At 54.1% G+C, this 23,322-nt stretch overlaps 1 protein-coding gene and 1 long non-coding RNA gene across 4 annotated transcripts in view; both read left to right on the top strand.

Annotated features, from left to right (window-relative positions):
* Positions 1-23,322, top strand: part of TMCO4 (transmembrane and coiled-coil domains 4) — a 100,819-nt gene that overhangs the window by 47,073 nt on the left and 30,424 nt on the right. For all 3 annotated transcript variants that reach the window (XM_040229438.1, XM_040229439.1, XM_040229440.1), the window contains 3 exons: positions 3,617-3,781; positions 4,643-4,779; positions 7,410-7,494. In XM_040229438.1, the coding sequence (XP_040085372.1) occupies positions 3,617-3,781; positions 4,643-4,779; positions 7,410-7,494 (387 nt within the window). The remainder of the gene's footprint in view (positions 1-3,616; positions 3,782-4,642; positions 4,780-7,409; positions 7,495-23,322) is intronic.
* LOC120854981 lies at positions 21,753-22,756 on the top strand. Its single transcript, XR_005719114.1, has 2 exons — positions 21,753-21,853; positions 21,894-22,756. It is a non-coding gene; the product is annotated as an uncharacterized LOC120854981 (long non-coding RNA).

Genomic DNA, 23,322 nt, shown 5'->3' with positions numbered 1-23,322 from the left:
GGATGGCTGGAGCAGGGGGCTGGGAGACGGGAGTTTGGGGGGCCGCATCATGTAGGAGCGCGTGCGCTGTGGCCAGGAGTTCGGACTTCTCAGAACAAAGGGAGGTCAGCAGAGGACTTTTAGCACGCAAGTGAGAAACCGGTACCTTGGCTGTGTGACCTCAGGCCATTTCCTTAACCTCTCTGTGCCTTGGCTGTTTCATTTGCGAGGCAAAGCAGATTGTCCTTGCCTTTCAGGGTACTCACAAAGGGTAAACAAGGTGACCTGTGGAAGGTTTTAGTGACATTCCACAAGCGTTACTTCATTCCCTTTGCTGCTGTAATTTGAACACATGTGATTTGGGGGACTTCCAGCCAGGGTGGCCCTGAGGAAGAAAAGTCCAAGGTTGCAAGTGCCCATGTGAGGCTCCGCAAACAGGATGAGCCAGGTCATCAGTCCAGGGAGAGAGCAGGGTGAGCCCGGGAGGCTGAAGCATCCCAACCAGCTGCACACGCTCAGAGCCTGGTGGGTTCCCAGGGGGGAAACCACAGGTCTTCTGAACGACATAGCAGGAAGCAGGTGAGAAAATGCCCAGGCTCTGCTGAGAGGCTTTTCTGGGCCCCAGCGTCTTACTAGAGAGGCTCACCCGGGCCAGTCCCTGCACAGCAGTCTCTGGCATTGACTGAGCACCTCGCCCCCTGAGTCCGGCATTTCGCCCACACGCTAGGAGCCTGACGTACATTACCTCGCGTGACCATTTGAAGTAGAGCTGTTCTTTGCCTGATCTGGATGAAGAGGACAGCTAGAGGGGTCACATGGCAGGCAGGTGGCCCAGCGGGATTCCACCCCAGGTCTCCTGAGCCAGGGTTCACAGGCTCCTCTTCATTTGTTTCCTGGCACTATCTGTGCTACGGAAAAACCGAGATAGGAAGGGAGGACGAAGAGTCTAAGCGAAGCAGTTTGCAGCTCTGACCAGTGTGGAGAGCAAATCTTTTATGGTTGTTTTATCCCCTGGCTGAGTTGGCTACAGGTCAAAGTCAAGCTCGTTCGGGGGGTGGGGAGGAGGAGACTGTCTTCAGGGCTCTCCTCCAGCAGCCTAGTGCAGCACGCGCCCCAGGCAGAGGGGGCGGTTATAAGAAATGTGGCCGAGCTAAACGAAGTTCTGGAGGGAAGTATCACCTGCCTTCTTGACGCCAGGAAAGAAGTCTCATATCCTCACAGGCTTGCTTTTGCCTGTGATGGGAACAGAGTTTCTTGGGTCTGCCCCTTTGTTGAATAGGATTGCACGCAGTCGCGATGGTGGCCTAGCAGCTCATCGTGGAGCCAGGCGCTCTGCCTGCATTGGCTCGCTCAGGCCCTCACGTCGAGCCACAAAGATGGGCATCGTTATCACCCCCATTTTACAGATGAGGAAACTGAGGCTGATAAGGGCTGCCCAGAGTCGCCTTGCTAGTCAGGGAACAGGGCACGGCTCGCCCGCTTTCTGTCTGGCTCCACGGCCCATGTTCTTGGCCACGGGGTGATAGAAGGCAGGAGAGCGCTTTATAGTTTTCGTAATGCTTTTCACGCAGCCTATCAGGTGGTCCCCGTGACCCCTGTGAGTCAGGTGCCCGCTTTCCATTCTGACACCTGCAGGAACTGAGGCTCAGAGGGCAGTGTGCCCTGCTGCGAGCCTTGGGACCAGGATGCTGCCCGGCTGGGTCCAGAGCCTGGGCCAGCATCACAGCCCACCACGCACACACATACATGCACACACATGTACACACTTGCACACATGCGCGTGCATGCACTTACATGCACACACGTGCACACATATGTACACATGTACATACATGCATGTACACGCATACGTGCACACACATGCACATTCACATACGTACATGTTCATACATATGCTCGTGCACACACTTACATGTGTACTACATACACACGCGGCCTTACACGCGTACACACACGTGTGTGCACACACTCACACAATCTGCCCATGTCCTCTCTAGGGGCTGGCCGACTTCTCCTCAGTTAACCCCTGAGCTGCTGCAGAGCTCTGCTTGGGTCCCTGCAGAGATGGGGAGCAGCCCCTCAGGGGTCTTTGTCAGCAGAGCTCCTCCAGTAGGGACGAGGGCTTTGGGTTGGGCAGGTCAAGGCACCTGGCTGAGCTGGAACCCGGAAGCAAAGGGAAGCTCTCTCCTCCCTCCCTTCACTCATCCTGTTTTCATGAGGCTTTGCGAATCCAGCGCTTGGCAGACGGGCTGTGTGAGAGATGGGCAGCGGGAGAGACGGGCACCAGACAAGGCAAAAATAAATGGACAATTGTGGGCCGTGATGAGAACTCAGGGCAGGAAAACGCAGGGTGTGTGAGACCCATCAGAGGGCCAGAGGGGATTCCCTGGAGATAAGGCAAGCAGGCTGGAAGCTCATAGAAAGCTAAGGATGGAAGGTCGGTGGCCACAGGCAGAGACACACAGGGCTCCTCTGTGCTCCCATGGTCCACAAACCAGCGACTCCGCGAGGTTTGCATGGTCCTCTCCCTCCCTGGCTGAGGGCTTCTTATCTGGCTAGCTCAGCCTCCTGCATTGTAAAATGATATAACATTATCCCCTGTAATTGTGGGGCTCCATTTCCGAAGCTACATCGAGGATTAAATCAGAGAGCCCATGAGAAAACTCTCAGTGCAGAGCTGCCCAGCACTTGGTACCTGCTCACTGCACGTTCCTGCAGTGATCAGGGTCTGCATCCTCAGGGTCAGGCTCCAGGCCTGGTGTGGTCTAGGTCCCTGGTTAATGTCTGTGTAGGAATGAAACAGTGAACAAAGGGATAGAATCAAAAGCATGTGTTTCCAAAGGGCAGCATGATGAACAATGAGGCTGTGAGGAGGGCAAGGGCCAGGTCACGGGGGGCTGAGCGTCCTGCTAGAGAGGGCCGCTACCCTCAAGGCAGAGGGAGGACCAGAAGGGAGAGCGGTGCCAGCCGTCCTGGTTCTCTTCTCCTGCTTGGCACTGAGCACGTGGGCGCTGCTGGCATCACCCTCCCATTTCCAGTCCCTCAGTGAAAAAATCAGGCTCAGAAAAGTCAGGGGAGCCGGCACGCTCATGGCAGAGCTGGCCTCAAAGCCCTCCGCTCCCAGTTTGCAGACTGTCCCCCAGGAGGTGTGAATGAGATGCGGCTGGTTCAGGGAGTGAGCCCGTGTGGCCCGTGTGTTCCTGTTGTAGGCCCTCAGTAGCTTGATGCCAGAATTACTGCAGAGGGCGAGGCAAGAGCCCTTTACATACATCGTCGCTGGAATACTTAATTCTTACAGCTAAGGAGATAAGTAGTAATCTCCCCACTGGACAGCTCTGCAGAGTGAGGCTCAGCAGGGGATAGTGCTCAAGATAGAGCCCCGGTGCTCAAGGTCACTAGCGACCTTGCTAAGGAAAGCAGGATCTGGGTCTAGAACCCCAGCCCACCCGCTCACAGGGCAGCCCCGTGCTCCATCTGAGAGCACATCTGCTCCGCTGCCAGCTGCTGCCCGTGGGCAGGGCTGATCCTCCTGTCTCTCCCATGAGGGTGAGTGGGCCTCTGCCCCTGCCTGTTGGGGATAGTGGGGGCCCCCTCCAGCCCAGACAGGAGAGACCCCATCTGCCCACGCTCTCCCCAGGCACCTTCAACGCCCCGTGGGCTGCTCTGGCCCGCAGCCGTGAGCAGTACTGCCTGGCCTGGGAGGCCAAGTACCTGATGGAGCTCGGCAACGCCCTGGAGACCATCCTCAGCGGTCTTGCCAACATGGTGGCCCAGGAGGCCCTGAAGTACACGGTGTTGTCTGGTAAGCCCCCCCATCCCCCACCAGCAGTATGCCCACCATTCCCAGGCCACACTGGTTCTATGCCTTTGCCTGCCTGAGGCCCCCAGGGAGTCAGGCACTGTGCTAGTCCCTGGGTGAGTCTATCTGTGACATGGTTATTATGGTCTTCATAGGGAGGAAATAGATAAACAGCCAATCACATCATCACCTAGTGTATCAGTTAGTAACTGCTGTGTAACAAGCCACCCCATAACCCAATGACTTAAAATAGCAGTCATTTATCACAGTAGCTCAGGAGTGTTGGCTTCCTTTGGCTGACTTTTGCTGGGCCTGCTCATGCATCTGTGTGTCAGCTGGCCACCCACCGGTGTTGGCCAGCTTTGTCTGGGGTGACCGGGGTGACCAGGCTCTGCTCCATTCGTCTCTCCGCCACTCCTGGGGTAGCAGGCTAGCCCATACCCCCGGGAGAAGTGCGTCAAGGCACAAGTCCTTTTCACGCCTTTCATCCAGCAGCGTCTCATTGGCCAAAGTGGGTCACGTGATGGAGCCTAGCGTGGACGGGCAGGGGGCGGGGCCAGGGGCGCTGCAGGGTTATGGGCAAAGTGGGAGGGATACAGGGTGGTGTGATCGATTGGGCCATCTCTGGAATCCCACCTGTGGCAGATGTTTGAACCTGAGATCTAGTCTACGTATCAGTAATGCGTGAGCTTCGCTTTTCCTCTCGGCTAGTGAGCAGTTTGGCAGCACTTGGCAAACTTATAGATCCCAAATTAGAGACTGCAGGCGTTCACTCGGGCATCCAGTAGCCAGCCAGTCACTTCCCTAGGCGGACCCCCCACCCTCACCCCGACTGCCTCAATCACCTGTAGCCCTCCTCCCCAGGCATCGTGGCCGCCCTCACCTGGCCAGCCTCACTCCTCAGTGTCGCCAACGTCATTGACAATCCCTGGGGCGTGTGCCTCTATCGATCGGCGGAGGTTGGCAAGCACCTGGCCCACATTCTGCTCTCCCGGCAGCAGGTACCCGGGACTGGCTGGAGTAGGGGTGGGAGGCAGCAGGGGAGCTGACTGGTGGGCAGATGTCATACCTTAGACGAGCCTACGGCGGGGTAGCCCGGTGGCTTTAAAGGGTCTTCACTGGTCCTCCAGCTCAAGTCACAGAAGTGTCCTAGGAGAACTTCCCTGGCTTAAGACTCTGCACTTCCACTGCAGAGGGCCCAGCTTCCATCCCTGGTTGGGCAGCAAGGTCCCGAATGATGTGTGGTGGGCCCAAGCCCTGCAAAAATATATCGTAGGACGGACCAGTAAGGATTACTGACTGCGCCTCCCTAGCAAGGAATCAGGTGAGGACTGAGTGTCAGAGGCCTCTGCACGTGTGGTCAGGGTCAGCCCTTCCTGCACAGATGTCTACAGAGCTATGCTCTGAGCATGTCTCCAGTGGTCCAGATACCACATAAAACCATCAGGGTTCCGTCCACATTCCAGACAGAGGCAGGAAGGTACAAGTCAAAGGCCAGGAAGATCCCACATGCCTCGGGGCAGCTAAGCCGTCGCATCCCTCGGGCAGGACTCAGTCCTGAGGCTGTCCCTGGCTATAGGGAAGTTGGAGAAACTTAGTTTTTGGCTGGATAGCTGTGGGGGTTGGGATGGGGGCAGAAAAGCTCAGGAGTTTGCTACCAAGGATGAAGGGAGCGTAGCTGTTGGGCAGTGACTGGCAGCCTCGACCGCAAAGTTCCCGTGGAATTGGAATATGATTCAATGGAGTGACTTCTGTGGAAGTAAATGGAGGCGGGGCAGCAAGGAGTTGATGCACGTATTGGCCCAAAAACAAGGGAAGGGCGTAGAGTGCTGAGGCCGGCCGGTCCGATGAAACTCACCTGCCCCTGCCGTCTGCTTCCATGTCTGTAGACCCTGTACTCAGACCCCTCACCTGACCTTCTTTTCCAGGTTGCCCTTTCTGCACGCTCTTTAGTCAGAAAGGTCCTCTGTGCATCTGACTTGGAACCCCCTGTTTTTCTCCTTACCTGTCTTCCGTTATTCAGCTGCCTCGGGTCTTCACTGCATCATGCGGGACTCGTTGCGGTGCGCAGGCTCGGCAGTTGCGTTGCACAGGCTTAGTTGCTCTGAGACATGTGGGATCTTAGTTCTCCAACCAGAGATCAAAGCTATGCTCGCTGCACTAGAAAGGATTCTTAACCACTGGACCACCAAGGGACCCCATGGACCATAACCTACCAAGCTCCTCTGTCCATGGGATTTTCCAGGCAAGAATACTGGAGTGGGCTGCCATTTCCTTCCTCCAGGGGATCTTTTCGACCCAGGGATCGAACCCAGGTCTCCCGCATTGCAGGCAGACGTGGTACCATCTGAGCCACCAGGGATGCCTTACCAGGGGAATCCCTTTTTATGTTCTTATTATTATTGTGGTGAAAGTCACATAATATAAACATACCACTTTAACCATATTTAACTGTGCAGTTCAGAGGCACGAGTACATTCCATTGCTGTGTAACTCTCACCATCATCCACCTCCCGAATTTTTCCCCTTCCTAGACTGAAACTCTGACCCCATGAAACACTGAGTGCCCTCCCCGCTCCCCTCTGCCCCCCATGGCCCCTGGATCTACCAGGGTCCTTTCTGACTCTATGAATCTGACTCTTCCAGGCGCCTTGTATAAGTAGACTCAAACAGTACTTCTCTGCTCCTGCTGTATGTTGGAATACATCGTTCAGTTCAGCTCAGTCGCTCAGTCGTGCCCAACTCTTTGCGACCCCATGAACCATGGCACGCCAGGCCTCCCTGTCCATCACCATCTCCCAGAGTTCACTCAGACTCATGTCCATCAAGTCGGTTATGCCATCCAGCCATCTCATCCTCTGTTGTCCCCTTCTCCTCCTGCCCTCAATCTTTCCCAGTATCAGGGTCTTCTCAAATGAGTCAGCTCTTCGCATGAGCTGACCAAAGTATTGGAGCTTCAGCTTCAGCATCAGTCCTCCAATGAACGCCCAGGACTGATCTCCTTTAGGATGGCCTAGTTGGACCTCCTTGCAGTCCAAGGGACTCCCAATGCATTGTTAAGGTTAACTGAATATACGTCCTACAAACAGACGGTACTTCCCCCCGCCACACCCCGTGACACAGTAGGTCCTCGTCAGCCTTCCGTCCCGCACACAGCGGTCTAACCTACTGTCTCCTCTTCTCGTTTAAGGCCAGCATTTCACACCCTGCTCTCCTATCTAGGAACAGAACAGTTGTCCCCCTGCTCCACGTCACCCTTTGCCCTCTTCTCCATCGCATCTAGGGGTACCTCCCGCCCCCTCTCCCAGCTCCAGAAGGGCCCCCTTCACTGCGGTCATTTGCCGCACATAGGTACACGGGGAAGGAGAGACGGCTGCTGGGTAATGGTGTGAGATGAAAGGGAGTTAACCCAGTGCAACCCTGCCTGTCGGCCTCAGAGGAAGCCGGTTCCCGAGCAGGTGCCCTCCCGCATAAACGCCTCTCCTGATGGAGACGTCAGAGCCCGGGGTCAGGAGCGGCACAGCCCCCGTGCGTGAAGAGCAAGGCAGCTGCTGACAGGTGTGCAGGGGCCGTCGTCATCAGAGCAGCCTTTCTGGGACCGCTGTGCACACCTGTGTCCCTTCTTCCCCAGGGCCGGCGGCCTGTCACCCTGATCGGCTTCAGCCTGGGAGCCAGAGTCATCTACTTCTGTCTGCAGGAGATGGCTCAGGAAAAAGGTAAGGCTGGCTTGTTACGGGTGAAAACCCTTCCTGAGTCTGTCCCCCAAGCTGGAGGTTCCACACCGGGGACCTCAAGTCTTGTGACTGTGTTCCCAGATCTTAGTTGAAAGCTTAAAATCGTTTAAAAACGAAAAAATAGTTACTTGGAAAATTGTTTATTTCTTCCATATGTAAATTAGAGTGGATGTGAGATAGTCTTACGATAATGGCCTTGGTTTTCTGATGTGGGATTTTTTAATTTACTTATTGATTGATTTTGGCCACGCTGGGTCCTCGTTACTGCGCACGGGCTCTCTCTAGTTGCGGCTTCACTGACAGGCGTGGGCTTCGCTGTGGTGGCTTGTCTTGTTGCAGAGCATGGGCTCCAGAACGTAGGCTCAATAGTTGTGGCAACGGGCTTAGGTGCCCCGAGGCTCACGGGATCTTCCTAGAACAGGAATCGAACCCGTGTCCTCTGGGTTGGCAGGCAGATTGTTAACCCCTGGACCACTGGGAAATCCTGATATGGGTTCTAGAGTGGGAGAGGAGGGGTGGGAGGGCTCTGAAGTTGGGGTGTTGGCAGGGCCGCGTTCCCTCCAAAGGCTCTGGGGGAACCTCCCCTCTTCCAGCTTCCAGTGCTGGCCGTACTCCCCGGCTTGTAGATGCAACATTGCACCCACGCCTCATCCTTGTCACCTTCTCTCCTTTACGTCTTCTCTTCTCCCCTAAGGACAGTTTCGGCGACTTCAGGGCTTCCCGCTCAATCCAGGATGACCTTGTCTCAGGTGCAGGCACCTGTGTGTGCTCAGCCGTGTCTGACTCTTTGCGCCCCTATGGACTGTAGCCCGCCAGGCTCCTCTGTCCTTGGGATTCTCCAGGAAAGAATACTGGAGCGGGTTGCCCTTTCCTCCTCCAGGGGGTTTTCTTGACCCAGGGATTGAACCCACACCGCCTGCGTCTCCTGCACTGGCAGGTAGATTCTTTACCACTGAGCCACCTGGCACCTATTACCTGTGTGTGATTTAATTACTTCTGCAAAGACAGTTTGTCCAACTCAGGTCCCGCTCACAGGTTCTGAGCGCATATCTCAGTAGGGGGTGGGGGTACTGTTCCACCCAGTACAGACACCTGTGGGAGCGTGGCATGCCGTTCAGTGATGTGCTTTCAATGTGGAGGCGGCGGAAAGCCTGGATGCCCCTGCCCCAGCCTCGGGCGGGTGAGGCCTCTGGGACTGAATGCTGGTTTGAGACAGATCTGTCAGCCGGGGTTGCTGCCCAGGGGTTGGTTACGGGGCGGGTAAGGTGCAGAGCTCGGGGCACCTGGGGTGGTCCACTGCCCTGCAGAGCACCAGCAGAAAGGATTCCTTCTCTGGATGGGGCGAGTGGCAGAGAACTGTCAACGATCTTTAATCTCACACGCATTCGGTTGGTCAGAGCAAGTAACGGTCAAACCACACAAGCAGGACGTGTGTGTCAGTTGCTCCGTCCTCTCTGACTCTTTGAGATCCCTGGACTGTAGCCCGCCAGGCTCCTCTGTCTGTGGGATTCTCCAGGCAAGAATGCTGGAGTGGCCTGAGCATTCCCTTCTCCTGGGGTTCTTCCCGACCCAGGGATGGAACTTGGGTCTCCCCCTTGGCAGGCAGATTCTTTACCCTTTGAGCCACTGGGGAAGCTCAGATCAGCAGGGTGGAGCAGTGCGTTCTATCCACAGTGGACGGGGAGGGGAGCCAAATGGTGGACTCTGACTCTGGGGTTAGGAGGGCATGGGCTTTGCCAGCCTGAGACCTGGGTCTGGGTCCTGCCTCTGCCCAGCTGGGGAACCTGGCTTGGGTAAGGATGCCGCCCCCCTATGCGTCCATCTCTCCATTTGCAGCAGGAGGTTCACGTCACCTCTGGGCAGCAGCAAAGGGCAGAGACCGTGGCGGTCAGGCCACCGGCCCAGTGCTGGCTCCTGATCTCTCCTGGCCTTCAGGCTGAGGTGTCTCTGCCAGTGCAGGGGGCCGTGCACCCACCCCTGCTCTCTATAGTTGCTCCCCCGACCGTGTGAGGTTATCCTCCTCTGTGCCATCATCATCTTGCTCCTTTCCTGGTCCTCCATCCCCCAACCATGCAGCAGACCATCTGCCAGGCTCCTCAGTACCTGGATGTACTCAGTACTCCACAGTTGTTGAGTCACTCAGTCATGTCGGACTGTTTGCGCCCCCATGGACTGCCGCACGCCAGGCTCCCCTGTGCTCTGCTGCTTCCTGGAGTTTGCTCAAATCCATGTCCATTGAGCCTGTGATGCTACTCAACCATCTCATCCTCTGCCGGCCCCTTCTCCTCCTGCCCTTGATCTTTCCCAGCATCAGAGTCTTTTCCAGTGAGTCGACTCTTTGCATCAGGTGGTCAAAGAACAAGGCCACCTGGATGACGTGGTCTTATTAACAGGACCGATTCTCAGTTCAGAGGAGAAAGGCATACCTTTGGCTCTAGTGAGCATAAATTACTTGTTAGCTTCAGAACATTAATACAAGCCAACTCTTCAATTCCCCTGCTGAACAAATTGGATTCATTTCCATTGACCATTTGGCCAAGGCCATCAGAAATGAGATCGACCGTCGGCTGCCTCTGGCAAGTGAGGCTGGAGGCCGGGGGAGGAAGATGTCCTGCCTCTCCGCCTTCGCAAGGCTGGTTCCCAGAGCAGCTTCCCTCCGGCCTCTTTCTGGTCACTGCTTCCTCCCCGGGACCTTCACTGCCGACCGATAGGAACTGGGGCTTTGGTATCAGGCAGACCTGGATCTGGGTCCCAGGTTTGTCACTGATGAGCTGTGGGACCTCGGGAAAATCACTTAACCTCTCTGAGCCTCAGCTTCCTCATCTGATGTAGGGTTTGGTACACTCATCTGGAGAGATTAAAATGAGACTGTGAACGTGAAAGTACCTTCCACAGGTTCAGTCCCGTTCAGTCGCTCAGTCGTGTCTGACTCTGCAACCCCATGGACTGCAGCACACCAGGCTTCCCTGTCCATCACCAACTCCTGGAGTTTACTCAGAACTCATGTGCATCAAGTCGGTGATGCCATCAAGCCATCTCTTCCTCTGTCATCCCCTTCTCCTCCCCTCTTCAGTCTTTCCCACCATCATGGTCTTTTCAAATGAGTCAGTTCTTCTCATCAGGTGGCCAAAGTATAGGAGTTTCAGCTTCAGCATCAGTTTTTCCAATGAATATTCAGGATTGAGTTCCTTTAGGATGGACTGGTTGGATCTCCTTGCTGTCCAAGGGACTCTCAAGAGTCTTCTCCAACACCACAGTTCAAAAGCATCAATTCTTCGGTGCTCAGCTTTCTTTGTGGTCCAACTCTCACATCCATACATGACCACTGGAAAAACCATAGCCTTGACTAGATGGACCTTTGTTGTCCGCAGTTTAGGTTCCATTAGTAAACAACTGTTCCTCTAAACTCTAACATGAGGGCCTGCTACACACGGGGAAATATGATGAGTGTCAAGTAGGTAGAAAGTGAAAGTGAAAGTCGCTCAGTCGTGTCTGACTCTTTGTGACCCCATGAACTATACAGTCCATGGAATTCTCCAGGCCAGAATACTGGAGTGGTAGCCTTGCCCTTCTCCAGGGGCTCTTCCCAACCCAGGGATGGAACCCAGGTCTCCCACACTGCAGGCAGGTTCTTTACCCGCTGAGCCACCAGGGAAGCCCACAGTGCTTGTCATTTTACGTCTACTTTCTGGCACACATATTAGATCCCAAACTCCAGGTGGATAAGGTCTGCCTGTGCCCACCATCTCCCGGGCACCCAGCACGTTTGAGAGCTCAGGGAAGGGCAGGAAACTTGACTTTGAGCAAGGGAATCAAGCGTGGGCTGATGTACTCAAGAGCTGGGTGCAGACTCCCCCTGCGCCAGGGTCTCAGTCTCCCCACAGCCCCTGGGGGAAAACTGAATGAGGCCGCACAGAGGAGCCACTCAGGTCCTAAGAGCCAGAGCCAGGATCTGACCCCAGGGTGCCAGGCTTCAGGGCCCTCAGTCCCAACACTGCTGTCCTTTGCCGAGGAGAGTATGGGTGGGGGTCCTCCAGAGGCCCGGGCTGGCAGGACAAAGGAAGGGCTCTTGGGGTGTCTGGAAACGTTGAGTCTGGTGTTCTTGCAGCCTGTGAGAGGGGCACTGAGCTGGAAGGCGGGTCATGGTTAGGACAGGAACCCCGCCCAGGCTGAGGCGTTGGAACTGATGCTTAGACGCTCGGCCTCTGAACTGTGGGGCGAATGAAGAGCTGAGCAGGTCCTGCAGAGGGAGGCACTGGGGGTAGGGCTGGGGGTCAGCCCCGGACAGCCCGCGGTTCACACCCACACACACCCATGGACACATTCCCATATACTCACACACATTAACACACACACACAGAGCAGCAACTCAGCCAGCCCCAAGAACCTCTGCCGCCCTCATTGTTCTCTGTGTCCAGGGCGGGTCTTAAACATAGAAGGAACTAGGATGGGAAACTTCCCAAATAACAGGAGCTTGATCGAATCTGAATAGAAGCCCTGTGCTCAAAAGTGCAGCTGGTTTTGTCCCCACCCGATCACCTCATAAAGGGAAAGCTTGAAGCCAGAATGCTTTGAACGAGAATCGTCTCCATCAGCCTGGTGGTTTCCTCTCTAGTAACATCCCGTCCAACCGTGTCTGGACAGGAGGCGAGAGAGCACCCCAGTCGCCCTCTGCCTCGCCCTTGGTTAAGAGCTCTCCAGAAAGGGGTCTGCCCATGGTGGCCGAGGCTTATTCCAGGCGTGGGCTGCGCTCCCGTGCTGGGAGGTGGGACACGCTGGCGGGGTGGGGCAGGGCAGGGGCCAGCCATGCCCTTTGACCCTGTCCGCCCTGCCAGCCCCCTCAGCACCTCCAGGTAGACGGTGAGCCCCTGATACCAGGCCTCAGAGTCCTGTATTTCCCCTGTTTCTCTGTGCCTTTCCAAAGAGCAAGAAGGGAACTCCTGATGGTTCATAGAAATAGGGAGTCGAAAACGACACACGCCCGCCTGCAGAGCGGAGCAGAGGGTCCTGAACCCAGAGCCGGTTGCTGCTGCGCAGCCTCCTTGGGGGCCTGGCCCCAGGGCCAGCGGGGCCGCGGAGCCACGTGAATGAAACGTGGACACACACTCACAAAAACGGGCTCGCGCGCCTGCGTGTTGACCGGGCCCGTCGTCTTCCTGTGTCCTCTGTCCCCCTTACTTCCCACATTCTCTCCCCAGCCATCCAGTGAGCCTCTGGTCTGCAGGACTTCACCGCTTACCACCCAGTCCCGGGTTCCATCCCTGGGTCGGGAAGATCCCCTGGGGAAGGGGAAAGGCTGCCCACTCCAGTATTCTTGCCTGGAGAATCCCATGGACTGCACAGTCCATGGGGTCACAGGGTTGGACATGACTGAGCGCCCTTCACTTTTCACCCAGTCCCCACCCATCAGAGATGAGAGGCAGACAGAGCCAGAAGGACCACACAGGTGCAGGCCTCTGTGCTCAGCTGGGGACGGGGCCACAGACTCTTCCCCACCAAGAGACCCAGCTCTGCTGCTGCAGATATGCAGGCTCTGGAGTCTGGGCATCCCCTTTGAATCCTACTCCCACTATGAGGCAAGTCTCACCTTTTTGAACTCCAGGGGACACAGACAATACCCTGAGTAATAATAGTATTGTCGTCAAGGCTGTAAGGGTTACATGCAGGAGTGCACACAGATGCTGGTGTGTGAGAGCCTGGGGATTCCTATTGAGCATTTATTTTATGCTAAGATCTGTCTTAAGCTATATAAGAGGGAGCTGGCTTGAAATTCCTTGGAGGTCCCATGGTTCGGGCTGTACGCTTTCACTGCCAAGGACTCAGGTTCGAGCCCCAGTCAGAAACGAAGAGCCCACAGGCTGCACAGTGAGGCCAAAAAAAAACAAAAAAAGGCGAGGGGGGGACTCATAGGATTAGAACACCACACACACGTAGGTGACCTTAACTGTGGCCCGAGTTGAGAAAAATCGGTCTCCTGTCAGCGTGGGGGCCCCCAGGTTCTGTTTCTCTCTGTTCCTGCATTCGCCTTCCCCCCCCAACCCCGTCTTTCTTGACAACCCCTCCCAAGCACTGGCCTAGGTTACTGGAGGGGCAGCCTCAAGTCCGCAGCTGACTGTGGCCATGAATGAATTATTCACCCTTTCCCTGGAGCTGCGGTTTGACATCTAATTCATTCCAGCTCAGCTGTCTGGTTTCAGGCAGGCCTGCTCGTTTAACACCCAATTAATCTTTACACAGAGAAGACCTTCTCCTAATTGCAGGAAAGCTGTCATTATCTTAGTTGGGGAAAAGTAAAAAGGGAATTACTCTAATGCAACTGAACGCACGAATTGTTTTCTGGATTCCCTTGAGACCAAGTAATGAGCTGTAGTAATAAATCCTGGAGTCACCCAGAGCACGGCACCCTTCAGCCAGCCTCCCCGGCCCTCTGCTCCCACCCAGCCACAGCCCATCCTTTCTCCCCCGCCCCCAAGAAAAGCTGCCTATGGCCTTAACCATCTCACAGCTTCATTTCCTTCCTGAGTGATGTTGCAGACAGCAGGGGGTTACCGCTTAGGGGATATGCAGCCACCCCCAAGGTACCCCTCACCTGGTCCTGCTCCTCCCTCAAGCTCAGTGTGGGCAGCTTCCTTCCAAATAGGTGTCTGGACCCCGAACCCCTTGAGGGCAGGAATTGTGTGTGAGCAGCCCCTGTGCCTCCTGCATCTGGGATGAAACCAACAGAGAGTGCACGCTCTGTAAGTGAAGTGTCTAAGGTAAACACTCACATTGTATCAGTCAGGACAGGCGAGGTTATGCTGCAGGAACAAACACCCCCCACAGCCTCAGAGATGCGGCACAGCAGAGGCCCATTCCTCACTTGTGCTTCCGGTCCACTGTGGGTAGGCCGGGGCTCTGATCTTTGTAGTCACTCAGCCATCCAGGCCAGTGGAAGCTCCCTCAGTAGGAGGTTGAGATTGTGGTGAATTACACACTGGCTCTTCGGTTTCACCTGGAACTAACACGTGACTTTCACTCATGTTTCGTCAGCTAGAGCAAGGCAAATCGACATCCAGGAAAGGCCAGTGAGTATTCCCACCATGGGCTCCAGCTGGAAGACCTTACTTGGATTCTGGCCTCTAATTAATTCTCAGTTGAAACGTTAGTTTCTTTATCTACAAAATAGGGACTTGCCTTTCTTCCCCTACCCTGCTTCATAGCTTGCAGGATAGAAGAACCCCTTGATGGGAAGCCAGAGTGTGGCAGGTCCTAAGGATGCTGGGACGAGAGCACCAGAGGTTGATGGTACCCAGGAGCTCCAGCCATGGGACCCCCACACAGACAGAAGCAGGGATGATCCCCAGAAGGTTACCCACCAGAGGACCAGAGATGAGGCAACTATAGAGCTGGGTCCAGTCCAGCAGGGGGCAGGCTCCAGGCAGACAAAACTCTGAGCTGTGGTGATGGTGACTGGCTCCAGCCCAGGGCCCAGGGAATCAGACATGACCTGATAAAAATGCCTTGGAGACGTAGTGCGTGTATGCTCAGCCGTGAAGTTGTGTTCAACTCCTAGCGACGCCGTGGGCGGTAGCCCACCAGGCTCCTCTGTCCATGGGATTTCCCAGGCAGGAATACTGGAGTGGGCTGCCATTTCCTTCTCCAGGTCTTCCTAATGCAGGGATTGAACCTGAGTCCCCTGCGTTCCTGCACTGGCAGGCAGGTTCTTTACCACTGAGCCAGCTGGGAAGCCCCGACAACGGAGTGAGTAAGTGAGTGGGTGGGTGAAAGTCGCCCAGTTGTGTCTGACTCTCTGCAACCCCCTGAACTGTACAGTCCATGGAATTCTCCAGGCCAGAATACTGGAGTGGGTAGCCATTCCCTTCTCTAGGGGATCTTCCCAATGCAGGGATCGAACCCAGGTCTCCCGCATTGCAGGCGGATTCTTCACCACTGGGCCACCGGGGAAGTCCCTGCTCTCGGCTTTGGTGCCCGTCACCGCAGACGGGACGGATGTCTATGCCGATGCTTGACGGTGTCAGTTAACTCGGATCCTCACAGCCTCCTCATGGGCAGGCATCTGACTCACCATATTCTATAGAGAGTGGACAAGGACTCTGAGACTCAGAGAGTTGAAGGGGTCCCCAGAGTCGGAGCTGGGAGGTGGCAGAGCTGAGGCTGCCCCCCAGCGCCAGGCCCTGGCCCTTGGTCCGGGTCCCGCTCCTGCGGCTGCGTCCTGCTTCCTCCCTCTCCCTTCACTCTGCACTCAGGGCTCTGGGTCAGGCCCTGTCTGTGTTGCTCACCTCTGTATCACCAGCTCCTGGCACAGGACTTGGCACATACGCGGCACCTGGTACCTGTCAGTGGTTGATTACCTGTCAGTTGATGAGGGACATGAAACCCATGTTTCACGTTCTCCATGAGTGCCGCCTGCAGAGAACGGTGCCAAGGCCTTTGGGTGGTGAAATGCTGGAGCTACATGAGCACGTGGACCCCACCAGCCCCAAGACCTCGGCCAGTGGGTCACCCAAGGCTCCTAGTGACCCCGGTCACTCCGCTCCTGGACCTCCCAGCAGGTGTGGTCAGCCAGCACAGGCTCGGCGTCTGCCCAGATCCAGGACAGAACGTATGTCTGCCAAACTTGGGGCAGGAGAGGAACATAGCCAGAATTCCCAGGTCCATCTGCCCGCCGACAGGAGGAATTTGCTTTGGAAGTGACTGATCCTCTGACCAAGGGTATTTCTGGCCCCAGCAGGTGGCCAGGGGTGGAGTGCGGGGCCTGAAGCCAAGAAGGGCTACCATCCAAGCACAAGAGACCCTGGGCCCCAGATCCAGCAGATTGCTCCTATGCATTCACTTTCAAAGGCCTCAAAAAAGTGGAAAGAGAGCTCAGTTCAGACTGACTCCTGGAAGTGGAGCCAGGAAGTGGCCACGTGAACCAGGAAATCAGTTCTGCCTCGGCTGTTTGTGTACTGATGCGTCTCTTCATTCTCAAAAGATGTGAAGGGAATTCATTAGTGACCCTGCACGTTGCCTCTGGCCGGCGGCCCTGTCCACACCGCTGGCAAGACGTCCCGGGATACACTGGCTCGCCTGTTTGTATTTTTACTCAGCCAATAAGAGCCCGCAAGGCCTGCCGCACTCTGGGCACCCGAGCCCATCCGTGGCGTCAGCCCTGGCTCCCCCTTGCATCCTGCATCTGTAAGTCGGCCCCATCCAACTGCTTCTCCTGGAGACTTCAAGATACATGAAACCTGCTCATCACTGTCCCAGTGCCCTTAGGTGAAGCCACTGCACCCTAAGCCACGCTGAGGAGTTAAATGGGACACAGGGGCCTCCTGGGCTTGCTCGGGGCTTAACCACAAGTATTTAGTGAGCAAGCTCTGTACCCAAGGTTTCCCTGGTGGCTCAGACAGTTAAGAATCTGCTTGCAATGCAGAGACCCGGGGTTTGATCCCTGGGTCAGGAAGATCCCCTGGAGGAGGGAAAGGCTACCCACTCCGGTATTCTGGCCTGGAGAATCCCCTGGACAGAGGAGCCTGGCGGGTGAGAGTCCACGGGGTCACAGAGTCAGAACCGGCCGAGCAGCTTTGATTCAGCCTGTGCCCGGCACCCGTACTAAGTGCTTTGCATGTTTTCTCTCTTTTATTTATTTATTTTTTAACTTTTTTTTTTTTTTGATGTGGACCATTTTTAAAGTCTTTACTGAATTTGTTACAATATCACTTCTGTGATGTGTTTTGGATTTTTGGCCAGGAGGATTGTGGAATCTTAGCTCCCTGACCAGATGTAGAACCCACAGCCCCTACACTGGAAGGCAACGTCTTAACCACTGGGCTGCCAGGGAAGTCCCGTGAGCTTTCCCTTAATATGCAAACGAACCTAAGATGTGGGTGGAGGTCCTTCTCTCCTGCCAGTGAAGAGGCTGGGGGCAGGACTACATCCACTTCATTCTTGAAACGGGGGACTTGGCCCAGGGAAGAGGCACACTAGTGGAGGGCCGGGACCCAGTGGCGGCTCAGCCTCTTAGGGCAGTGGGTGTGACCACACAGTGCTTGTTGTTACTGTTCAGCTGCTCAGTCGTGTCCGACTCTCTGTGACTCCGTGGACCGCAGCACGCCAGGCCTCCCTGTCCTTCACCATCTCCCGGAGCTTGCTCAAACTCAGGTCCATGGAGTCGGTGATACCATCCAGCCATCTCCTCTGTCGCCCCTGTCTCCTCCTGCCTTCAATCTTTCCCACCATCAGGGTCTTTCCAAATGAGTCAGCTCTTTGCATCAAGTGGCCAGAGTATTGGAGCTTCAGCTTCAGCATCTGTCCTTCCAGTGAATATTCAGGGTTGATTTCCTTGAGGACTGACTGGTTTGATCTCCTTGCTGTCCAAGGGACTCTCAAGAGTCTTCTCCAACACTACAGTTCAAAAGCATCAATTCTTCGGTGCTCATTTTATCCCACAAACATCAGAAATTATGGACTCCTATACTCAGGGTTCCAACAGACGATTTGGAGTCATCTGGTTCAGACCCCTACACATATAGGCTCCCCTTGACATCATCCATCAGAAGTCTCTACTAGCATCTGCTTACTCACTCCCAGTGACGGGAAGCTTACTACTCTGCTCAGGTTGGTTAGGAACTTAGGAAGGGATCAGTTTAATCTGGAAGTCGGTGGCTTGTGGGCTGTGGAACATTAGGCCCTGCTTAAAGAGTCTGTCAAGGCTGCTCGTGTTCATGTATTTCCAGGGAGGCACTGGTACCGCAGCAGAGACCCGAGGGCTTCAGTGCCTGGGTGGCCAGCGTGCCCCCAGGTCTGCGCTCAGGCTTTTCAGAAACAAGATTTTACCCATTTTGAACCCGGAGCTGATCAGAGCCCCTATTAAGCACATTCACAAGAGACAGCATTGGGAACTGAACGCTGATTCATTTCGGTCCACCAGTAATTGTCGATTTCATGCAAATGGAGCAGATGTCCATGCTCTCTGTCCGAGCTCCTGGGAAACAGATTATCTGCCAAAGCTTCTCTCTGCAGGGCGAGGGAGGGGCAGCTTCCAGGAATTATTTTCCCGGCCATGGTGAGTCTTGGTGCCCCCCCAGCTTCACGAACACATCCCCACCCAGGGACCTTTCTCAGTTTCCCTCCCTCCTGGGCCTCCCCATCACTGAGAATGTTGTATAAACGAGTCCCTTGCATGAGTCTGGTTGATAATAACTGAAGAATCCAGACCCTCTGCAGTGAAGGAGCAGCCCTCTGGGGGATTGGGGATCCCAGCAGGGGAAGGAAGCACCTCATGTCTCCTCAAGTTACATAGTAATGGGCTATCTCAGTTCACAGCATCCCATAATGAAAACTGTTAGGGTTTTTTTCCCCCTTAAATCTAAGAATTCCGTGACTAGCAAGCCTGCTTAGCCAATATCCCCAAAGTGGTGGTCTTTTAGAAAATCACCGGGCCTGTTTTGTAGAACAGAAGGTTAGAACCTTCCTGCCTGTGGGTGGTGTGTTCCCCACAGTTCAGATTATAATGACAGAGGTTGAGTTTGGGGGTCCCCCTGTCCCTGCCACCCCAGCGTAAGTGTCCCCATGTGAACTCTGACTTTTCAAGTCTCTAGAATGTTGTTCTTTCTTTGGTTCACTGGTACTCAGACCTGCATTTATTTATTTATGCAAAACCCATCTCCTGGATTTGCAGGACTTCTCAGGAAATATGGATAAATATGAAACATCAGGGCCAAAAGTAAAGCACAGATGTGAAGAGGAGACACAAGCCAGCTGAGAAGCTCAAATGCAGGAGAGTGGACCCTGCGGGCAGGCCTAGACCCGAATCTCAGCTCTGCCACTGAGCACATGTCCCTAATCCCTGTGCCTCAGTCTGCTCCCCTGTGAAATGGATCTAGTAATACCTTCTTCAGCTCATGACTGAAAGAACTGAATAGGGTAATATATGTAAAGCACTTAGCAAAAATGGCTGGCAAGTCGCAGGCGTTCAGTAACTGCTATCTTTGTCCCTGTTACTGCTGTGGCTGTACTTTCTCCTGTGATTACCCAGCTGCTATGACTGAGCTGTGGCTTCGGCTACTCACTTCCTAGCCATCAGAGCAAAGGCAGAAAGCATTGATGTTTCTCACTTCCACAAGGGGACGTGGAGATACCAGCTCTGCTGGTAGTAAGGCCATCCTTTTCAACCTGCCTCACTCTGTCTGAGAGTTTCACGCTTTCCTGTGAGGAGCTAAGTGCTCAGGTTGAGGCTTAATTAGCCATCAGAGCCTCAGACAGCTCTGCCTTCTGCTCGCTGGAAAGGTTTACAGACCCAGTACCATGAAGACCACACCATGGCTGGGAATGACCTCTCCAGGGTGCTGCCTAATTGTCAGGAGGCTGGTAGCAGGGGTGTCTGCAGAAACTCAGGCAGGGAGATAACGATTTCTTCAGCTTTGAACACCTGGGTACTTGAAAGAATGTTAATTAGGCGGCAAGTCCCAAGTTGGACTCTCATTGGTGTAATTTTACATTTAGTAATTTAGCAGTTGCTGGGGATAGAGGCTTCAGGGGACTGCTGTTGAACATGGCTCACAGCTTAGCAAGCAAGGGAGTCAGTTTAGTTGCTCAGTTGTGTCCTACTCTTTGTGACCCCGTGGACCGCAGCACACCAGGACTCCCTGTCCATCACCAACTCCCAGAGCTTGCCCAAACTCATGTCCATCGAGTCGTCTCATCCTCTCATCCTCTGTCCAACCGTCTCATCCTCTGTCGACCCCTTCTCCTCCCGCCTTCAATCTTTCCCAGCATCAGGGTCTTTTCCGATGAGTCAGCTCTTTCCATCAGGTGGCCAAAGTATTGGAGCTTCAGCTTCACCATCAGTCCTTCCAATGAATATTCAGGACTGATTTCCTTTAGAATGGACTGGTTAGATCTCCTTGCAGTCCAAGGGACTCTCAAGAGTCTTCTCCAACTTTGGCCCAGCCTTAGATACCCCATAAGAGGTCTGTGGGGTTTTTTGTTTCTTTGTTTTTTAATATTTATTAATTAATTTATTTATTTGGCTGCACTGGGTCTTTGTTGCAGCACGTGAGATCTAGTTCCCTGACCAGGGATCGAACCTAAGCCCCCTGCATTGGGATCTCAGAGTCTCAGCTGCTGGACCACAAGGGAAGTCCTATGAGGGCTTGTTGAACTGCACTCAATGAAGCCAGCTGACTGAGTCACCGTTCCTGCCAGGTTCTTCCCGTTAAGTGTCTCTTTGATGGTCCCAGCCAACCCGGGTGGGCCTAGGCCCCGTGACCCATGGCAAGGCCCTCTCCACTGCCCTGGGGGGACCTTGGACCTGTCTCTTGAATGGTACAACTGAGTGTTCACCCAGCTTGTCCAGGCTGCACAGCCAGTAAAAGGCAGGGTCAGGTCTGGAGCCTTCTTCTCGGGGCTCCTCTCAGGGACCCTGGGGCGTGGCGGGTGCTCTGAGGTGTGGTCAGCCCAGCTCTTGCAGGTGGCTTTCCTGGAGGGTCCTGGCAGAGTGTCCCGGGACACCTGGAGCACCTGTGGCTGCCACAGCACCATCTGGCAGTGACTTGTGGAGCAAGCACCTCACGAGCCCAGCGTGGAGCAGGCTTCCAGCAAGCACCGGCCGGGGAGGGTCCGGCCGGCGGCCTCCCTTGAGGGCTTGTGCAGAACTGAGCGCCTCCTCCCGCTGTCTGAGAGATTTCCATGTCAGCCAGCCACATCCTCCCTGTCTGTATTTATTAGACATCAGAGATACAAAGCAGCGAGGGAGTTCCCTGGCGGTCTAGTAGTTGGGACTCCACGCTTTCGCTGCTGGAGGCCTGGATTTGATCCCTGGTCGAGGAACTAAGATCCCACAAGCTGCAAGGTGTGGCCAAAAAAAAGGTGGGGGGAGAGACAAAGAGGGGGAGGATCTGGTATTTACCGAGCTCCTGCTGGGAAAGGTGTTTCCTGACATCACCTCTTAGAGTCTTCCCAACAGCCCTGCAAGTCAGCGATTCTCCAGCCCTTTCTGGATGAGGAGATGGACAGGCGTGGCCTGGCCCGGCTCCTGTGGCCCCATCGGACCCCTGCTCGTGTCATCAAAGCAGCAGGTCTGCCCTCCTAAACATCAGTGGGCTTTCCTGGCAACAGCTACCCAACGTGTGCTGTCATTTCAGTGAACTTTTTCTCCTCCCCAGATGCAAATCAGGAGGAAATGTTCTGAAAAAGAACTTCTCTTAAGAAAGAAAAATCAAATCCTGTTGGTCCATTAGTGATGTCCCCTTTTTAATGACCAAAAACTCTACAAGATGAGGTTCCTGTGGCACTTATTTTAAAAGATGGAAGAGAACTCAGATGGAGTTGTTCTTGAGGATTCCACAGCATCACAGAGGTCATGGAGTTGTTCTTGAGGATTCCACAGCATCACAGAGGTCACTGGGAGGCCCCTGCCCTGTGCAGACCCGTGTGGAGAAAGTCAGTGGCAGAGAAGAGGAAGAGCAATGACCAAGTTTATGATATGCCTCCAGTTACCCCACCAGGAACTTGAACTCAGACCCATAGTCATGCATTCATGCTCACAGGGTCATTCAAAGAGGCGAGCTGCTGCCAGAACTGGGCCCGCTCTGGGATCTGAGGCTCCACAGTTTTGCAAAGCTGTTCATGCAAGGATATGGCAGTGTTAGTCATAAAGACATTACTACCAGCAGCTTTATCAGTGATCTCTGCCCTGACTGTTCCTGACCAGCAATCACTGTACCATCTGTTTCAGAAATGGATGGAATAAAGAGCTATAAAGCTTGGGAGCGGGTAAGAGGAAGCAACCATGGGGAAATCTTATTTTGAACCCAGATCTAGGCTCTTTAAGTAAATTACCCAGTGGAAACATGACCACTGCTGTCAGAATGGGAGCCTGACATTGGAGTCCAGAGAACCTCAGAAGTTTAGTGGACTCAGACTTGCTAAACTGTAGACAGCACTGTGGACCCCAGGTTAGAAGCACTAGCAGAATGGGAATAACCACTCTGGATTTTCAGCCAGGTTCCCAGCCACAGGCATTACCATACAGGTCCTCAATCCAAACTACACAGATTCCCATGTAAGAGCAGCTTTAAAGATGAGGTCTTATTCCATAAAATTTATAAAAACATGAAAAAAACACCATATGGGAAAAGCACCAAGAAGCAAACATCAAGATTAGATCCTTAATTTAATAGAATGGCCTGAAGGAGTGCCCCCCTCAAAAAAATAAGCATGATTACAATCAAGGATATAAATTAAAACATTGAAGGATAAGTGGAAAGAGTAAGATGTTGGGGAAAAAAGAAAGTACAGGGAGATTTTAAAATGAAACCAGTGGAACTTTTAGAAATGAAAAAAATAGTCATTGAAATTAAAACTTTGGTGGGAAAGTTAAACAGATTAGACAAAGCTAACGAGAAATCTTTCCCAAAGGAAAGATCTTTGGGGTACGTATTAGATATGTTAAGGTCAGAAGAGCAGTGGCTCCTGAGTGGCTCACAGTTCAACAGTCTGGCAGTCAGAAGCGCTTTACAAAGGAGAGGATCACTCTGATAATGAACATGCCCAGGGGGCTCCCTTGGACTTGAGAGGTACCATTCTAATTTCCCCTACAGGAGCCCTGGAGAAGGAAATGGCAACCCACTCCAGTATTCTTGCCTGGAGAATTTCACGGACTGAGGAGCCTGGTGGGCTCCTCTGAGATTGCCATGGGATTGCCAAAAGTCGGACACGACTAAGTGACCGACACTTACTTACACTTAAAAAGGGAAATAATGAATTGCAGGATTGGTTTGGTTTGAAGAATTACTCACAATGCATCGTGGAGAGACAAAGAGATAG

Source organism: Oryx dammah, unplaced genomic scaffold (genome assembly GCF_014754425.2).
Source record: "Oryx dammah isolate SB20612 unplaced genomic scaffold, SCBI_Odam_1.1 HiC_scaffold_27, whole genome shotgun sequence".
Classification (NCBI taxonomy): domain Eukaryota; kingdom Metazoa; phylum Chordata; class Mammalia; order Artiodactyla; family Bovidae; genus Oryx; species Oryx dammah.
The sequence above is the reverse complement of the archived record's forward strand: the minus strand, read 5'-3'. Positions and strand labels throughout refer to the sequence as shown.